At 42.0% G+C, this 20474-nt stretch overlaps 1 protein-coding gene across 1 annotated transcript in view; it reads right to left on the reverse strand.

Moving 5' to 3' along the window:
* Nucleotides 1-1083: 1083 nt before the first annotated feature.
* Nucleotides 1084-20474, reverse strand: part of HLTF (helicase like transcription factor) — a 58807-nt gene continuing 39416 nt past the window's right edge. Inside the window, exons 18-24 of the mRNA XM_018568888.1 lie at nucleotides 18616-18737; nucleotides 17155-17333; nucleotides 16946-17071; nucleotides 14921-15033; nucleotides 11371-11551; nucleotides 9348-9428; nucleotides 1084-1236 (exon numbers count right to left, since the gene is read on the reverse strand). Of these exons, the coding sequence (XP_018424390.1) occupies nucleotides 1084-1236; nucleotides 9348-9428; nucleotides 11371-11551; nucleotides 14921-15033; nucleotides 16946-17071; nucleotides 17155-17333; nucleotides 18616-18737 (955 nt within the window). The remainder of the gene's footprint in view (nucleotides 1237-9347; nucleotides 9429-11370; nucleotides 11552-14920; nucleotides 15034-16945; nucleotides 17072-17154; nucleotides 17334-18615; nucleotides 18738-20474) is intronic.

Below are 20474 nucleotides of genomic sequence, written 5' to 3' on the forward strand. Positions count from 1 at the left end.
GGGGGGGGGTGGGGGGGCCTCTTTGAGCTGCAGGCAGTGCTTGCTTCTGTTTTTACAGCACTTGCTGTTCACCGTTCCGTTGGACTGCTTTTGGGTGTCTACAGTATATGACTGTGTCCCTCAATGGATGAGAGAGAAAATAGGATTTTTGTACTTGCCATAAAATCCACTTTATGGAGTTCATTGAGGGACATGGGTCCTGTTTTTCTCTCCACCCATGTGTGTTTGAGCATGTTCTTGATTCTCCAGTAAAAACAATGAAGTGCCCCTATCAGTCCTCACTGGGAAATCTTCTCAGGCATACTGCAGGATGCTGCCCCAAAGAAGCCGGGAATCTGGAAATCCACTGGACAATTCCTGTGTGTGATGATGTGTTTCCGGGGCATGCCCCCTTTATCAGAACATGATGTTCTGATGAAGGGGGCGTGCCCTGGAAGCACATCATCACACACAGGAATTGTCCAGTGGATGCCTTACTGCATGTCAGCTCCCATTCCATGCCTGTGTAACACATGTTTGTGAGTACCATTTCATCTCCTTTTTACTCCATGCTTATTGAAATAAATTGATCTGCACTAGGAAAGGCGCTCCCTTTGTGTTTACTTTCCATGTTCTTGGTTCTACTTTGCTACAAAGCTGAGGCATGCGGGTGGAAGCAGTGGGCTGTTATGCTGAGCTGGCTCCCCCCCCGGGTATCGGCGCATCCCTAATAGAACCTTAAACACTCCTGTGATCTGTCAAAGGAACAAACCTGGGACCTTGGGTTACAGAGTGTTTTGTTTTTACGTATGTAAAGCAACCATACACCCAGAAATGTAATGTCTGGATTGTGCAGTCCTGCCTGGAGCTGCAGTCTGTGGCAGCAGATACAGTGCCAAGTTTACCATTGTCTGTGCTATCATACGAAAAGAAAATATATCAATGGATAAAGTGCTTTATTCTTGGTTTACATTCTTTGAATATTTTCCCTCCCAGATTTATTTTGTATCGAAAAATGCAGATCACCATAAAGGGACACTTAATACAGATATTTGTAACAAAATACTGCATAGATTCTTCTTCCAGACATTTAAAAAAGGTCTTCTACAGATCCACCAGGGTACGGATTTCATTAATGCGCGCTTGCTTCATTTGACTGGAAGTCGGCTTATTTCCTCCAAATGCCCCTGCAGCCAGCTCTCGCTTCTTGTTCTGAATTTTTTGCATATTTTCTTCCACTGAATCTTTAACAACAAACTGAAGAGACAGACTGGGGTTAGCAGTATACTTTATGGTTTGTCAAGTCATAGCTTACAATATGTGTCCACCTTTCTTGTTAACGTGCAGAACAGCCCCTCCCCCACTGTGTTTGTGTTCTTATTTACACGGCATACTTAAAAATTAGGGATGCGCCAATAACAGTTTTTTTTGGTATAGGTTTTGGATCTTTAGGTACTCGCCAGTACAGATACCTAGACTTCTGCTAGCATGAAGCTGGCTTCCCCAGCCAATCGGCAAGACGGGTGGCATTACCGGCTGTCTGATTCCTCGATTGCCCTTCCTAGCTAATCAGCATCAAGCTGGCAAAACAGCATGAAGGTGGCTACCTGGCAACAAGTGATTGGCCAGGAAGCTGCCTCCATGTTCCCTTGTGGCACTTCCGGTCAGAGGAAATCTAACCTCAGGCTAGAAGTGCTGGTATCAGTGATGGTAGTGAAGCATTTGGGTGAGTACAAGTATATACTCCATATCGGTACATCCCTACTAAAAATGTTTTTAAACTCCTTACCTTTCGAATCGTTTCCTTGGAACAGGATTATACACTTGTGCTCATAAGTTTACACACCCTGGCAGAATTTATGATTTCCTGGCCATTTTTCAGAGAATATGAATGATAACATGAAAACCTTTCTGTCACTCATGGGTAGTGTTTGGCTGAAGCCATTTATTATCAATCAACTGTGTTTACTCTTTTCCAATCATAATGACAACAGAAACTACCCAAATGATCAAAAGGGAAGCTCTCCAGGTCCCATCCAGAACAACAAAACAAGAATCTATTTCTGAAAGAAGCGGCAGCTAAGACTCGCACAGCCCAAACCACATCCAACAATGGAGTCAGACAAGGATGGGAGAACAATGGCCTTAAGGAAGAAGTTCAGGATCTTAACACCACCTTGTCTCTATGTAAGACCAAAAAGAGTTTTATTTTAGCAAGATAAGGCCGCCAGTTCAGATACTAGACTCAAAATGTGAACACTATAAGGAAAACCACCTTATTGGTGAGAGTAGATAAAGGAATGTATCTAAAGGCTTCTGAAGCACAGAACGAACCACATTCAGAGCCCAAGGAGTCACATGGAAACCCAAGCTGGGACACCCCTTGCAGAAAAGGTCTTAAAGTATATTTCCACTTTTTCAGGCAAGTTAGGATAACAAGAATTTTATATTTGTTACATTTTCTCATTCAACACAACTGAAAAAGAAAAAAAAAAAATTGCTGCTTACAAATTACACAAGACAAATACACTGCTCAGCTCACATCCACAATCTGAGGATCTCATCTGCTTTTGTTGTGTGCCGACTGCAAGGGCACGCCACAGTCTGACAGGCACTAAATCCAAGTGTAAAAAGGGCAAGCCTCACTCACTCACTAGAAATAAATGTTCCCTACGCTTGTTTAATCCACGAGCATACATGACCTGTACACTGACACACAACTTTACGCCTCTCACGTGTCCCACCGTTATAGCCTGATCACAGAGCTGAAATCAGTCACAGGGCAAACAACGTTAAAACATGACTGATTGAATCCATCCGTGTAAAACCCCTACTTCTCGGAACAGCCATTACCCCCCTTACCAATGCTCTATTGGTATCAACCTACAGCAGACCTTACTGCAAGAAAAGATGCATTCAATTTCTTACAATGAAATCACTAAAAACCAATACAATGGTGACAATATTTAACTCCTCATTGAAAATGAACATGTAACAAATCTACTGAGGTTGATGTTTGGCTTATGAAGCAAGGAGGAAGAGATGCACATGTGATCCCAGAAATATAAACTTTTCATTTACTACATTAAAAAAACCTTTCATATAATAAAAGTTGCATAGAAAAGTAAAGAAGAGATTTTTCTCCTGACCGCAGTACTCTATGTAGCCACGTAAGGGGGTATAAGGGGAAGTGCATCACTAGTACAAATCACATCATTCATAATAAGTCCCATTTAAAGTTCAATCCCTGAGGGATACGTGTCTTCAATATAAATATCCAATACACCTCCCTTTTGGCCAATAAAGAAAACCTATCACCAACTCTCTATAACTTGGATCGGCATGCTATCTACACTCCCACTAGGATTGTTGCAGAAATGTTTTGCTATATTGGTATTCGTCTTCAATCTAATATTGAATAGGTGATCCCTGGTACAGTCACAGAGTCGCCTTGTGGTCTTACTAATGAACTGTTTGTGGCACTGGGTGCAGGAAATCACGTATACAAGAAATCTACTCTGGCAATGAACTCATTGTTTTATCTTGTAAGATGTTCCAGTAGTATAAGATGTCACTGTATGTGCATCTCCCAGCAAGTCACAACCCGAACAAGGAAATTAATTGCATTTATACACGCCCAACCGTACACAGCCATCCACAACCATCATTCAATCTCATTTAAACAAGCTGGGAGGCAAAATATTGCCTAAAGTACGTGTCCGTCTAGCCGCAAATCTTACACCCGTCTGCAAAACATCCTTTAAATCTTTGTCTCCATAAGGCCCCATTCACACTGAGCGACATGAAAATCGCGCGATTTTATATGTGCGATATTGACCGACTTTTTCCTATTGGGCTGTATGCAATCAGGAGCAAAATCGCTCGAAATCTGCAGAAAAAAGGGTCATGTAGGAGCGACAAGCTACAAGCGATATTGAGCGGCGAGATGTGAACAGCTCCATTGAAATGGATTGGAGAAGCTACATAGAGCGATATCGCGTGGAAATATGAGCGATATCGCTGCAAAAAATCGCTCAGTGTGAATGTGGCCTTAAGGATCGGTAAATACCTTTTTACTATTTTTTGCACTTCCGTATACAGGCAGTTCCCGGGTTACATACATCCGACTCCTACTTAAAAACGGAGGGTGTTGCTGTACAGCAAAGGTAATGCTACCGCACTCATGCTGGCGAGCAGTGCCCGCCTATTTGGGTCTGGTTTGTAGTACTCCACGTACATTACAGGAAGTTGGCTCTTAGACGTTTAGACGAGAGGTGCCAACCTCTTCTTCCGGGTCACTGTGAGGGTTTTACTGCTGTCTATAGCCTCATTAGAAAGATTTCTTCTCGCTTCCTGTCCTTGAGACAACAGTAAGTGAGAGGAAATATAGCCCTAGAAAGGGAAATTTACTCCTGTAAGAGTTATCATAGGAAAAAGGTGTTTCCACTGAAGCTTTATCACCGATCCTTGTTTCCACAACAACCCAACATTTTCAAAATCCAATTGTCACAGGGACAGAAAGTGAGGTGAAATCTTCTGAACTGGGGCACACAACAAAACAAACGTTACAGGGGGTTAACCCTTCCCTATGCTATCCAAAACTAAAAAATAAAGAAATTTGGGCTGGAGGTACACTTAAAAAATGTACCTGTTCCAACTTACATTCAAATTCAACTTAAGAACAAACCTACAGAACCTATCTTGTTCGTAACCCGGGGACTACAAAGAGTATCTTACGATGTTTCGTCCCTGATTGATTACTTTTCCTGCTATTTCTACTACTCCCTTTTCTAATTGTATCCCTTAACAAATCTGTCCGTGGAATTTTAGACACTTTGTCCTACATACTATTAATAAGAGAAGAGGAGTATTCCCGTTCTAAAAATCTCTTCTCAAGATCTTTAGCGACTTTCTGATAATATTCCACATTAGTAGTTATGTTTAAGTCTAATAAACTGGCCCTTCAGAATGGCTCTCTTAATAGTCCCCGGATGGCAACTGTCACCCCCCCAGAGCCCCCCTTTCTGTAGGATGAGACTTGTCCTACATTGTCCTCAACCACCCCTATCACAGTCAAATCCAAATAGCCGATGAGCTTTTGCTGTAATTCAGATGTAAAATGACAATATTACAATTACAGAAAGGACCGATTTCAGCTCTGTGATCAATGGTGGAACGCGTGAGCGCATAAAGTTGTGTATCGGTGTACAGCTGATTTATATGCCCATGGATTAAAGATTCATCTCTGGAGTGCAGCTCCCCATTTTTACACTTAGATAGAGTGCTGCTTACAAATTACTTGTTTTCTCTAAACTGAGTTTTCCTCTAGAATACAAGGGGGCTGTGGAGGTTACCATAATCAGCTTCTTTTGGGGGGTCCTAGGTGACAGGACCCAATCTGTACTGTGCTGGCAGATTTCATTATCAGTTGTAAACGAGATTGGAACACTGTCCTAACAAAGGGTTAACAATCTAGAATCATTGTATGCTAATGAGGGGAAGCCCAGAGTGTACTTAGTCTTTCTATGGGGACTGCCTGAGTTTTCTTTCACTTTAAAAATGTTCAACAAAAATATCTAAAAGGCATTTTTTTTTGTTCAAAAAGCTTTATCAAGGAACAATTGGAATTGAGGGAAAAAGGGAATTGGTGCAAAGAAGAGGGGGGAGGTTCGGAAAATTAGGGACTGTGGCACAAGATAGAGAAGGGCCCCTGGTAAGAGAGCTTTCCATAAAGTGACACTAAACTCAGGGGTTAAACCTTAACCACTTCAAGACCAGGTGTTTAGACCCCCTTCCTGGCCAGACCATTTTTCAGTGTTCAGCGCTGCGATACTTTGACTGACGTTTATTCCGTCATGCAATGCTGTACTGAAATTAATTTTATACCATTTTTTGGGGACAGATAGAGCTTTATTTTGGGGGTATTTAATCACCGCTACGGGTTTTATTTTTTACTATAATTAGGAAAAACTTTTTTTTTACATTGTTAGGAAACATTTATTATTAACCAGTTTTTTGGTAAAATATAAAAGATCAGGTCACGTCGGGTAAAATCTTTATGGAGACATTAGGGACCCCTAATGTCACCAAGGACCCCCCAAAAGAAGCTGATGAAGCACAGATCTGCTCCATCAGCTTCTGAAGCTGGAGAGTGACACAAGAATGCGGAAGTGATGTATTATACAACACTTCCGCATTCTTTCAGAGGAGAGGGGACCGGAGGGAGGTCGTGTACCGATCGGCACCCCATACACGCTCTACAGCCGGCGGATCGCTTGTATGGTAACAGGCATCGCTGCCTGTTTCAAAATTTCGGCCGTTTCCCGCTCGCGCACGCCCCGCGGCGCGCGCGAGGGGGCGTGTCTGAGTGGACGTCTAAAGACGCCCGCTCAGATCTAGAGAGCTCCGGGCCGGCCGTTTTTTTACTACGACCGGCCCAGAAGTGGTTAAAAATGCTTTCAAGTAGCTTAACTATTATCAAAAATTTATTGTATTTGTATATCACTCAGCCGCAGCTCCTCCAATCATCTCTGAATTGGTGCTGACCCAGACATTCCTTCTGGAGGGTGGCTACTTTTGTTCCCCATGGTCCCTGTGTTTGTTGTAAAGTAGTCACCGCTCCAAGCTCACTAGACTAGATGGACTACAATCTCAATACAAATTAGTAAACTAAATGTGAGATTGTAGTCCATCACAGGTGAGCTTGGAGCGGTGGCTACTTTACAACACACACAGAGACCATGGGGAACAAAAGTAGTCACCCTCCAGAAGGAAGGACAATGTCAGCACCAATTCAGAGATGATTTGGGGATCTACAGCAGAGTGATACACAAATAAGAGACATTTTTGTTAATAGTTAAGGTACTTGAATGTATTCTTAAAGGGGTTCTAAACCCTCCGGTTTTTTTGCTTATATCTACTGCTAGCATGCAGTAGATTTAGGCAAGAAGTGTAAAAAAAACCAAAAAAACGTTTAAAATCATTTTAAACTTACCTCGTTATCGCCGCTCGTTCCCGCGCCGAGAATCAGGAACTGCTCGTACGGCCGCAAAGGATCTTGGGGCGGGCGCATGCGCAGTTCTGATTCTCGGCCGGGAGACGAGCAGAGACGCAAGGTAAGTCTATGGACGCGTGCACCCGCATGCAGACACCGCTGGATCGGAGAGACAGAGCAGTCAGCGCTGGATCGGAGTGACGTCACACCGCTGGAGGGACAGATGAAAACATGGGGAAAGAAGAGGAAGATCGGAAATAGAGACATCATTTAAGGTAAGTGCTAACATTTACATTGGGGGGAGGGAAAACATTTTTTGCCTTTAATGTCACTTTAAGATTTAACTCCTGAGTTTACTGTCACTTTAACTTTTGCAAAGACTATTTTGAGGGCGATCTCCACGGTTTAGTCAGTACCGGTTTTGCAGCCGTAAGAATATAAGTAACAAGTATGAGTAAGAATATAAGTAACAAGTATGAATTGAGTATATAATATAAGTAACAAGTATGAGTAAGAATATAAGTAACAAGTATGAATTGAGTATATAATATAAGTAACAAGTATGAGTAAGAATATAAGTAACAAGTATGAATTGAGTAAGAATATAAGTAACAAGTATGAATTGAGTAAGAATATAAGTAACAAGTATGAATTGAGTAAGAATCTAAGTAACAAGTATGAATTGAGTATATAATATAAGTAACAAGTATGAGTAAGAATATAAGTAACAAGTATGAATTGAGTAAGAATATAAGTAACAAGTATGAATTGAGTAAGAATCTAAGTAACAAGTATGAATTGAGTATATAATATAAGTAACAAGTATGAGTAAGAATATAAGTAACAAGTATGAATTGAGTAAGAATATAAGTAACAAGTATGAATTGAGTATATAAGTAACAAGTATGAGTAAGAATCTAAGTAACAAGTATGAATTGAGTAAGAATCTAAGTAACAAGTATGAATTGAGTATATAATATAAGTAACAAGTATGAGTAAGAATCTAAGTAACAAGTATGAATTGAGTAAGAATATAAGTAACAAGTATGAATTGAGTATATAAGTAACAAGTATGAGTAAGAATCTAAGTAACAAGTATGAATTGAGTAAGAATATAAGTAACAAGTATGAATTGAGTAAGAATCTAAGTAACAAGTATGAATTGAGTATGTGTACAGGCAGCAGTTTTTTTTGTTAAGGAGAACTACAGAGGGATCTTTATTGAAGAAAACCCCTAACACTGTGTACAGGAGCTGATAGACTCGGACCTAAATGCGTCTGGCCTTCGAGCATTTCACCCACGTGTGCAAGAAAGGGGAAGCTCAGAGGCAATTGGAGGGGCAGCCGGGGACAGAACGGGAGATTCACAGGGGAGATAAGTACCGCCGGAAGAGTAATTCATAATTCGCACCCACAGCAAGTACATTCAACAAACTCTTGGCAGTGGCGAGCCAGATTTGTTTTCAGTGTTCTAAATCGAGAGGTCTGTTGAAGTTATAAAGGGAGTTCCTTCTGTGCACTGGCAATGAGAAGATAAAAGAAATACGTCCTGGGACATAAAGTTGTCCTTCAGGCAGTATTCAAAAGAAGTCAGGCTAGATGGGTCATCAGTAGAGGGGCGGCACTGCTTGAGAAAATGATTTCATCTGAAAGTATTGTAAGACTTCACCTAGTCAGAGTTGATGGGAGGGTCTATAGGGTTTGTAATGGGCATTACCTCAGAAGTTTAGAAAATGTTATACAAGGTAAAGCTTACATTGAAACTACTTTTGAAAAGCCTGGGAGGAACGCGGGGTTGCCTAGTATTGACATAAGTGGAGTATGGGCTGAAACTAACTTGTGGGAGACTTTCTACCTATCCCTCAGTTGGAATGAGTGCTTGGTAATCCTGCATTGCAATCCAGGCGGCACTAGAAGACTTCCTGTGTCCTTCAATGGATGAGAAAGAAGTCAAATACTATTGGGACGATGATATTACTCACAGTGAAATTGTATGGCTGCACCATCACTACCTAAAAACGAATATTCTAGTTAAGGGTCAGACAATGGCAGACACCTTCAGTTTTCTCCACAAAGGGTACTATGGCACTCCTTGCTTTTTTGAAGATACACATTCAAAGACAGCTTTGCAACATTCATGAAGGCACCAGCAGGACATGTTTTTTTCTGCAAAAACTTGCGGCAGTTGCCAAGGCCCAGCTTATGAAAATTAATGAAGTTCCCTGCCGCCACTGGCAGATCTTCAGCAGAGCTGGTTGACTCCTTATCTCTAGAAACAGCTTTGTATGTGTCAGGTGAGGATTACACACCAGTATCTTCTCATCAGCCCCACCTGCTAGTAGGAAATGCACTTTCATTATTTTGAATATGTTACCTTAGTAATAATAACTTCTTTGGTCTGTCCTAGTCGATGACAACGATCAAAGCATTGCTCTTCAGCAGCTGGATTCCATGCCTTAAATACAGGCAAAAAACAAGAAGTAGAAAACGACAGGAATTACATCGCTTATTGCACATAAACATGTTATCCATTGCTGTGAAAGCCATCAATAAGCTCCGGTACTTATTGCCTTTAAAAGACACGTGATTGATGTGTGTAGTTGTGTGGCCCTAGAATTTGTGAGAGAATGTATTTAAAGCCCATCTTCAGGCAAAAAAAAAAATACAAAATACCCTTGCAGTGTGACTACCCCATACACCTCAAGGGTTAGGTGCTTACTGACAGTGTTACTGACAGTGGACACAACTCAGGAGTTAAATCTTAATAACGCATAAGTACCCTAACTAATAAAAAACAAAAACAAATTTGTAAACTAAACATGACATTTTTGATCATGGAAGTGATCTTGGAGCGGTGGCTACTTTACACACACATAAAGGGACCATGGAGAACAAAAGTAGCCACCCTCCAGAAGAAAGGACAGTGTCAGCACCAATTCAGAGATGATTTGAGGATCTACAGCCCAGTGATACACAAATAGGATTTTTATAAGTTAAGGTACTTGAATGCATTTTTAGGATTTAACTCCTGAGTTAAGTGTCACTTAAACTGAATTCCGCTCCCTCAGCTGTCGGTGCTCTCCCCCGCTGCTCCAAGTGGTAGGATGATCTTCGGCATCTTCGCGCCTAATGCAGGTTTATGGAACCTGGTCTATGACCAATGTAACAAGTCTATGGATAAAAAAATAAGCACTTAAACCTTGTAATGCGGGCTGTCGCGCTACAAGGGCCCTTTTCTTGAATGCCCAGAAATGGGCTCTAGACAACAGCAGGGAAAACCTGTTTCAGGCAAAAAGAAGAAACAAGACTGGAGCAGAGAGCATCACCTTCCAGCAGGACAGTGACCTTAAACCCACAGCCATTGCTTGGCTGGAGTGGCCTTAAACCAGGAATCTGAATATCTCAAAGTCTACACCTCAATCCAAATGAGAATTTGTCACAAAACTTAAACCTCTGTTTACTTACAGTCCCTATTACACTGGCCAATGGCAGAGCTCTTATTTAATTTAAAGCTAGAATGTGATAAAATAAAATATCACCACACACAACCAATTGACATTCTTCTCTACTTTATGTGGGTAGCCAATAGTCTGGCACCCCACATGGTCACAAGTATGGAGTTTGTGACAGGCACTTTGACAAGATTTGTGTAGGCTGAAAACTGGAAATGTGTTATTTTAGTATTTACAATGTATTTCCATATGCTAATCTCCTCCAGTATTATTAGTTGTCAGCACAGCTCATGGAGGGTCAGGGCAGGAAAACCTCCGATTGTATCATGCAACGAGAATTTTCCTCAACCTTCACACTAGGGATGAACTCTGTACTGCTGCAAACTCAGAAGTAAGCTCCTTCTGCTGCTCAATCATCTGCGGATGGGAAGTCCCCATCCGCAAGCAAAGCAATGGAACGCTGTGATGTCATTGATCTTATAGTCACATGGCTATAATAGGTCAAAGCATTGACCTCATATTGCCATGTGGCCATATTAGGTCAATGATGTCAGCACGCGCATTTTTCCCCTTTGTTTATGTGCAGCTGTGGGGCAGGGAATGCTCCGGCTTGCAGCCGATTGGGTGGGTGGCCCCATGTCCCTTTCCGGGCTTGGGAAAGCTCAGGTCCGGACTTCACCTGAGCTTATCCCTAATTTATACCTTAAATAATTTTTTTTTTACATGTATGTTCCTAAAATCAAAAGCTGCAGGGCCCCATGGTTTGGGGGAATTTGAAAAGACATGTAGGGTAGGTGATGTGGCCATTGTAGATGGTGCTTAGTAGAATACTCTAATAATCAACACTTCCCATTAAAATTGCTTTTTGCTGCAGCAATAAAATCATTCCACAATGTATTTGTGTAATTTAAGGAAAATAAGCGCCATTTTTATTAAATTACTTACAGGATCCATCAGAAACACACGAGATGCCGCTGTCAGGTTTAGACCAACTCCTCCAGCTTTCAGTGACAGCAGCATAATGGTTGGAGAGTCGTTATGACTGCTTTGGAATGACTGAATTGCTTCTGTGCGCTTTTTCTGGTTCATAGATCCATCCAGGCGTGTAAACGTGAAGCCGGACTCTCTACACATAAAAATGAGGACAGTGTAACGTTTCCAAGACAACAGACACGGCATGGATAAAACACATCTGACTTAGCATTAATCCTCTACTGCTTTGCATAAAATCTAGGTTACGTAACTGCTAAAGGGAAAAAGGAGGGAGGTCAAATGAAACCATAAGATACTACTGAGCCACAATGTCATCATCCCGCTGTTTTTTATTCATCTACGTCAAATGTTATCACAGCCGTTATATGTATACAACAGCTGAACAGTTTCAGTCTATTTTGATTCTTATGACTGATAACATGCACACAGGTTGACACAAAGGGGTGTGAAAGGCTATTAAAGGGAACCATCCTCACATGTGATCTGTGTGCATGTAATCAGTGTGTGTGTGTATAAAAGTACAATGAGTGTCTGGCCTCCTGACAGACCCTTGCATCCTTCATCCAGTGCTGCACTGACGTGTCTGGATTTTGAGTCATGGGGAAAGCAAAAGAATTATCAAAGGACCTGAAGGAAAAGGTAGTTGAACTGTATAGAACTCCTAAATATAAGAGAATCCAAAGGGAGTTATGCTTGAAGCAAGCTGTAGGACAGAGAGGCAGAAACTAAGGAATGTACACGTAAGAAAGGAAAAACACCAAGAAGAATCTGGTAATCCAAAGCAAGACAGGTAATGGAGACTATGATCTGAATATTGATGGACCTGGCCTGTAATCCCTTTTGTGCATTCCTTGGCACTTTGTGCAATGTGTGGTTAAACACAGGGTGATCTACAGGTCAAGGGGTCTATCTAGGTGGAGCCCTGACCCCTGTTCCCCAGTGGGGTATGCCAACCCAGAGGACAAAGTTCAGATAGCAGGTTTCCTCAGCCATTGCAACATCCATGGTGAGGAACACAAGGCACTCAGGTAAGTCACAGCCATGGTACCCAGGCAGAAGCCCCAGTCCCCCAATTGGTTAATTCTGTAACTCCTGTGAAGATTTTTTGTTGCACTTTAAGCAGTTGGTTCAGCCTCAGCTTTGAATTGGGCCAAAAAATGTCTTCCTTTGTGGCCTATGGGCACTTTGGCAGGACCACACTTCCTGCTGTGACTCTGCATTAGACACTGCACTGCTCAAACCTGGTTCGTGAGGCCTACTAGTGTCTGCACATTTGGCATCCTCTCATCTACCAGGGGGCACACATGGCGGACCATGGACATCGGAATACCAAGGTGGGGGCCCAAGGGCCATACAACCAGATAACAGTTCTGGCGAGGGCTCTACCCCCTCTAGGCACACTATCCCTGATATTGCAATGCTTTGCTCCCTGTTTCCTTCACTGTTAGCATTAGGGTCCTTCTCTATATGACCCCCCTATGACTTACATTCTATTAAGAACTTTGCAGCTGTTATGGGTAATTTTATGGGCAGAATACAGAGGCATACATACAGGTTATGGTGGAAAAAGATGGTAACTGCATAAAATTTATAACCAGCCTATGTAGCAGGGTGCACATGGGAAGGCTGACAACAATACAAAACACAAAAAGATCCCCAGCACACCTGCCAGCTAGCCTGCAACAAAACAAATGGCCCTCTCTAACAGTATGCGTTAAAACGCAACTAAAACCTCCGCTTTTAACGCATACTGCTGGACAGGGCTATTTGCTTTGTTGCATGCTAGCTGGCAGGTGTCCTGGGAATCTTTTTGTGTTTTATACATACAGGTTATGCCACTGGTCTAAAACTGGGCAGTAGAGATGTTCAGATACCAAGTACAGATACTTTTCCAGCTCCAAGACTAGACTAGAAAAAAAAATCAAAAGTTAGGAGGCAGCTGTCATTTCATTTTTAAGGAGTATACAGGGCTCCTGGAATTCGTGCATCCGTTTTAAAGTATGATTTGTTTAGATACGAGTACTGATAAATTTTTCTTTATTGTCATGTGACAGTTTTTCTAAAACAATACAGACTAATGATTTCAGGACAGTGGTGGAGCGCCAGAGCCAGGTCCCAGCTGCAACCGCTGCAATCCTTGTAGTTCTCATGAAAATGCCAAGTATCAGCACTGGTATCTGAACATCCCTACTTGGTAGTATTCCACAAAACACTAAAAACAGTTCACAAGCAACTGAGAAGTGATATAAAGCAGAGTTACATATCGAGATATGTTAACGCAAACACAGAAACCTAATCACCAGGATGAGGTTATAAAGAGACTGGGTCACACCAAAGGATGTGTCATCGCTCAACATCTGGGGAGTACCCTGGTAAACTAAGTTATTATACAAGGGTGCAAAGCATCATAATGTAGAGTATAGCGTTCACTAGAAGACATCAAAGACTGGGGTACACTGGAAACTAAACCACTACTCTGAAACTAGAAAGCACTCTGCGGCTAACTGAAACTGTATACAAAGGGCATAATCAAGAGCTCAGTGTTCAAATGCCACAGGCTGTGAAGCCAATTTTATAGAGACCTATTTGCATAGGAATGAAACAGAAACTGGGTTATACCAGAGGCCTAACCACTGTTCTGAAGCTAGAAACTGCTCTGTGGCTAACCAACACTGTACACACAGGTCTGGAAGGTGCCATAGTGCAGAGGTTAGTGCTCTACTGCCACTTATAGAGGCCTACTTACACAGTGAGGCAGTGCCACAGCTCTGAGCCTGGAGAGCACTCTGCAGCTAACAGTACAACAAGGACTGGAATCTGCCACTGGCAGAGCCTTGCGCCCAAACAGATGTAGTCCATAGGTTGAATTGGTCTTCTTGATCTGCATATGTATTCTTGAAAGTGCACTTTGCTCCGAGAAACATGTCGGAAGGTTAAAACATTTACATATGCAGCATCCATGTAATGTGTGTGTGTTAGGACATCATAATTAAACTACAACGCGAAGGCCGCTTCTTTTTATGAAGAGAAGACAATAAAGACATAGATACATTTGAATGTTTAACGTTGGTTACTACATATAACAGACTCCAGAAAAGACAGTAGCTGACAGCATCGACCCATGACAGACTTCAGCTTTGGGTAGCCTTTCTTCACCTCACACACTCTGAATGTAGCTGCACCATGTTGGGAGAAGATGATGAAACATTTTTGGGAAGTGGAGGGAGGGGGTTAATATTTAAGTACATTTTTTATTGTTGTGTGGGTCCCATCTGCAAAACATTTTGGAGGCAAAAAGAAGCGAGGGGACTTCTGCCCCAGAGTGAGGGGAAATTTCACCTTTGACAGTTGGCCCAACAATAAGTGTCCCCAATGGGAGAGAACTTCTGTGCTCCTGTGACCGCTCTATACATTTAGATTTCAATTCCCTTTAACTGTCACCAGGGTAGAAAGTGACCCACACCCTGGAACTATTTCCTGGTATACATGAACGGTTTCTTACCTTAGAGCTGTTTCAATCAATGATAAGAACGAGGTGAACTGTGAAACAATGATACTTTTGACATGCCGATCTGTATTTCTCTGTTCTGTCAGTGCATGCATTAAAGCATTTATCTGCAATACAAATGATAACGCCCGTTTGTATGACTACACAACACATTGAAGGGAGTTTACTAAGACTGGAGCAGCCAGGATCTGGGGCAGCCGTGCAGTCGGATTCAAGCTTTCATTCTGAAAGCTTAACTGAACAAGCTGAAGAGAGAAGCTGATTGGTTACTATGCATAGCTGCTTCACATTCTGTCTGCTCCAGTTTTAGTAAATTCCCTCTATTATGTCTCACCCTAGGCTTAAAGTGTATGCAAAGGTTTTTTTGTGTGATTAGTAAAGGGCAGGACACTCTCTTTGGTTTTTATTGCTGTCTGTGTCCCCACAGGGAAGATTTACCCCTCTATTTGTGCCCAAAGTGTGGAGAAGTAAAAACAATTCAGATTTGTTACCGACTCGAGTTTTTTTTTAGAATATGTTAATATATTTCCACGGAATTAATCAAAACTGAAGCAGAATCTAGAGCAGTCGTTCATGGCAACCAATCAGCTTCTCTCTTTCATTTTTAAAGCTTAAATAAACAAAATGAAAAGAGAATCTGATTGGTTGCTATGGGCAACTGCTCCAGATTCTGCCTGCTCTAGTTTTAATAAACTGCCCCCATGTATATTGATAAATTGATTTAACATTACTTCTCTGTTGGTCCGTTTTGCGTTTCAGGAATGCACAGAATCCAATATGGATGCAGTTTGACCTGTGATTGTTGACGTAGTTGGCACTGTGCATCATTATAGTGCCACCTCTTTGCTTTCTCTTTTTTCTTTTAAGCCACTTAGTGCCTTGGAGCGCTATCGCTTTTGCTTGAGAAAGTTGCCTCTAATGAAGACAAAACTAGACGCAGTCCCAACTGCATGATCTACGCCACATCTCCTTGACCTGGATACACAAGTGTCTGAAGTGTTGGACAATTCAACGAGTTTGATGTGCATTTTATACAGAAGAGTCCTTAATTGATTTGGATGGGGCAAGTATATGAGCAGGTTATTTATATGGGATCCTCTGACAAATACGCAAGTTGTATATGGAGCAGAATTCTCATGATTTATATTTTCCTGTTTGAAAGTGTACCAGCAGTTACACAAGTAAAGGCGGCCGCTGTCAGAATACAATAGAAACATTAGCTCTCGCAAGCGCTGATGGAGGAATCTGTTATACTTTCTTTGTTTAGCCCGCAGTTTGAATGAAGAAAATATAACCGTGTATACACAGCCTAAGTGGGGTTTATACCAACATCTGCTGTTTTGTTATGCTATGCTGAATGCTGTGTCCAATTTGAATAGTATTTTAACACGAAGTGAATATACTGTATGTTCTTGTTGGTTCAGTATTGAAACTTTGTAAGGACTAGTATGCAATCAACGTGTCATAACATGACATTATTTCAACTCTGACACTTTACCTAATGACATTATTTATTACATAATAGATAACAAGGATTACTTCTGGAAATGTGAATGGAGTATTTTAAATATATTAACATTTTTATCTCAGTGGCTTTGAAGATATTTGTATTTTTCCAATAAAAATAATTATTGCTTAATTGCTTAGATATAATAATTTATATACCGTGGCGATTGCTTTATATGAAAAAACCTTCCAATTGTCTAGGTTTTTTTTAATCACTATCTGTGTCCCCACAGGAAAGATTATCCACTCTATTTGTACTGGTACTGACTGTCATGGAGGCAATGTGAGGGGAATTTCAAAAATATTGAGCCACCAGAGCAAGAAAAAATACTCCAATTGGAGAGGGGAGACCTGTTCCTATAGCAACTCTTAGAAGATGGTAATTCTATTCACTTTGAAGAGATTTTATCTCATTCCCTGTTCTCTCCAGGACAGGAAATGAAAGGAAATCTCCCCGGCAGAACATAAGCTTGTCAGGTGTGCATACATTTGAGGAAATGCTGTATGTCTTACTTTGGAACTAGACATCCATATCTGATCTTTCTTTTGGCTGTCACTCAGGTCAGACTCTTCATCTGGACATTCCAGCAAATGTTCCAGGCGCACTTCACCTCTGCACATGGGACACTGTGCATTTGACTGTAGGGGAAAATGCAGGTTGAAGATTGAAAGTGTTTTACTGGCTCATTATTTAATAGGAGAAATGAAAAAGAAAGTCTTACCTGTTTGCTGTAAATAACCTGACAAATGCACTCTTTACAAAAGACATGTGCACAGCGGGTTATAACTGGCATGTTCAGAGAGTCTAGACATATAGAACATTCTTCATCTGAGCCTGAGCTTAGCACCAGCTTTATTTTGTTCACCAACTTCTCTTGTAATTCATCTCTGGTTGAACTGGCTGAAAATGTACACGTAAATAGACACACATTAGGTTTTAGTGATCATCCTTTTGACACCTCTTAAGGTAGCAGGGCACCTCAGACTCAACCTCTTCTTGGAGGATTCCAAGAAAAGCACCAGGCCATCTAGGTGGGTATGAAACCTTTCCAGTGTGCCTTGTAACTGCCTCTGGGATTCCACACAGCTGGGTTACCCGAGACATTCCCAGGCCATCTAGGTGGGTATGAAACCTTTCCAGTGTGCCTTGTAACTTCCTCTGGGATTCCACACAGCTGGGTTACCCGAGACATTCCCAGGCTATGTAGGTGGGTATGAAAACAAACCAGTGTGCTCTGAGACTGCTGCTGGGATTCCACACAGCTGGGTTGCCTGAGACATTCCCAGGCTATGTAGGTGGGTATGAAAACTAACCAGTGTGCTCTGAGACTGCCTCTGGGATTCCACACAGCTGGGTTACCCGAGACATTCCCAGGCTATGTAGGTGGGTATGAAAACAAACCAGTGTGCTCTGAGACTGCTGCTGGAATACCACACAGCTGGGTTGCCTGAGACATTCCCAGGCTATGTAGGTGGGTATGAAAACTAACCAGTGTGCTTTGAGACTGCTGCTGGGATTCCACACAGCTGGGTTGCCTGAGACATTCCCAGGCTATGTAGGTGGGTATGAAAACTAACCAGTGTGCTTTGAGACTGCTGCTGGGATTCCACACAGCTGGGTTGCCTGAGACATTCCCAGGCTATCATGGTGGGTATGAAATCTAACCAGTGTGCCCTGGGACCACCTTTAGGATACCACACAGCTGAGTTAGCACAAGACAGTTCCAGGCAATCTAGGTGGGTATTAAATGGTAGCAGTGAGCTCTGACTGCCCCAGGGATTCTACACAGCTGGGTTGCCAAGACATTCCCAGGCTACGTATGAGAGTATGAAACCTTACCAGTGTACCTCACCAGTGTAATTTCCCCACTGGTTATATCAGAGACACTTCTAACGAGTGCCATGAGATATGATGGCCCTTAATAAACGGCTTTCCCTTCTGTTGAACCCACAATACATTATGCCAAGCATGAAAATCTGGTTTTATTAGATAATGCTGGAAATATCAGGCCTACATGTAGCAATGTGTCATAATGTAACAGCCCCATCTAGTGTGTATAAATTATAATCTCACACAAATTGTAAAACACGTATTTTCCATTTTCATGTAAAGGAAGAGAACAATAAATCTGGGCTTAACTGCATATTCTGCACAAGTAATGAAACCAATAATCATACCATACCCGAGAGAGAACTTGACAGTTTGGATGAAACAAGGTGGGGATGACAGCAGAGCTGCCTTAATCTGACAAGCACTGCAAGCACATCAGCATAATGTGTGAGGACTGTCCCTTCATTAAAGTACCTGAAAGACAATGTATGTCTACAGTAAGTACATCAATATTTTATTAGGCCAATAGCATATTATACAATGTTAAAGTCTATGTCATGGCAAAATAAAAATAAAGACATATGGAGTACATATCTTCAATACACGCACATTTCCCCATGTTTTATCCTTTAAAGGAGAACTATGAAGTGAGTGCTTTTCACTCACCCCATAGTTCTAGCCGACCTGTGACAATGAGACTGTCACAGGTCGGCTCAGTAGATCGAGAAGTGAGCGAACACATACCGACATTCACTCACCTCTCGATCCTGTCACGGCTCTCTGCTGTGACAGGGGAGGGGCTGGATTCCCCCCTCCCTGCTAGCACTGCCTGGCGGAGCTGACGGGGGAGGGAACAGCTGGCTCTGCCTCTAGATAGGCAGAGCCAGCTGTCAGTCACGCAGCTGGGTGGATCCCGGCACAATCCGCTACAGCTCGCGGTATACTGAGCTTAGGATGACGGGAGGACGCTAGTTTGTGTCCTCCCCTTACCCTAAGGAGAACTATGGGGAAAAGCCTTAACCCCATAGTTCTCCTTTAAAGGCCCTACAAGTATATAGACAAATTCCTGCTGATCTGCCAGAAATGCACTCACCTCCTAAAGAGGAACTTTATTTATATCATAAAAATAACAACAAAGGCACCTTTATAAATGTTTAGTAATAACAATCTACAAACACATACTAAGAGCTAATTGCAGATTTTGTATTATTCTTTGCATACCTTGTTTTTCTTTTCCTCCCCATTCTTCTCACAGTGACATTTTTACTAAGGACAGATGAATCCACCTCCCTTTACTTCCTGGAACTCTGGCACATGTGACTAGGACATGTGACCATGCACATCATCTCAGGGGAGGAAAAGGCCTTTCCCTGAGATCTCATGAGATTACAGATGAGATTTCCCAGCAATGCTCTGCTGATGTAACCTTCCCAGGATACAATGCCTGGGCACGGATTACATCACTTTTGCCAAGAGAACCAGGAAGTAAAAAACAAGAAATTGTAAGTAAAATAAAAATATGTTTAACTAATGAATGTAACACAATTACATATTAACATACAGAGCTATATGATTTTTGGCTAAAGGTCCTCTTTAAGTCCTGTAGTGGGCTGACAACACAGCTTTTTCATTCATTGTTCATTGTTAGGGTTCACATACAGTATTGAACCCAACGGCTTCAATACTTTCTGAAACACTGACCTGGAACAAGTATGCGGATCAGGAATGTAACTCAAAAGTATCTGTATATTTGTTCTATGTCAGTGACTCGTACTAAAGTCAGTGGATCCATGTGACAGTCAGGCAGCTAGTCTTTTCAGAGGGAGAGTTCAGCAATGGTAGGTTTCCTTTAGGGCTGGTAATGATTAAAATTTTCCGGTTCGATTAATAAAATTTTTTTTAATCGATTAATTTCGATTATAACGCACATACAGATCCAACTACATTGGTCTATACACATACAGCACAGCAATGAAGTAATAACATGAACTAGGATCACACTAATCCAGCACGTTATTATTCTGAGTTGCCCCACTCAAGCGGCGGCCATATTGAGTGGGGCAACTCAGAATAATAAGCAATTTCAGGGAGGTGCCCTCTCCCGCCCCCATCCGCGGAGAGGGGGTTAGGGGGGGGCTGGGAGAGAGCACCCCCCTGAAATGATGGCCGATAGCACAGGAAGCAATAGCTTCTATGCTATCTGCAGACTTT

The sequence above is a fragment of the Nanorana parkeri genome, unplaced genomic scaffold, assembly GCF_000935625.1.
Source record: "Nanorana parkeri isolate BGI_ZX_2015 unplaced genomic scaffold, ASM93562v1 scaffold1259, whole genome shotgun sequence".
Lineage (NCBI taxonomy): Eukaryota > Metazoa > Chordata > Amphibia > Anura > Dicroglossidae > Nanorana > Nanorana parkeri.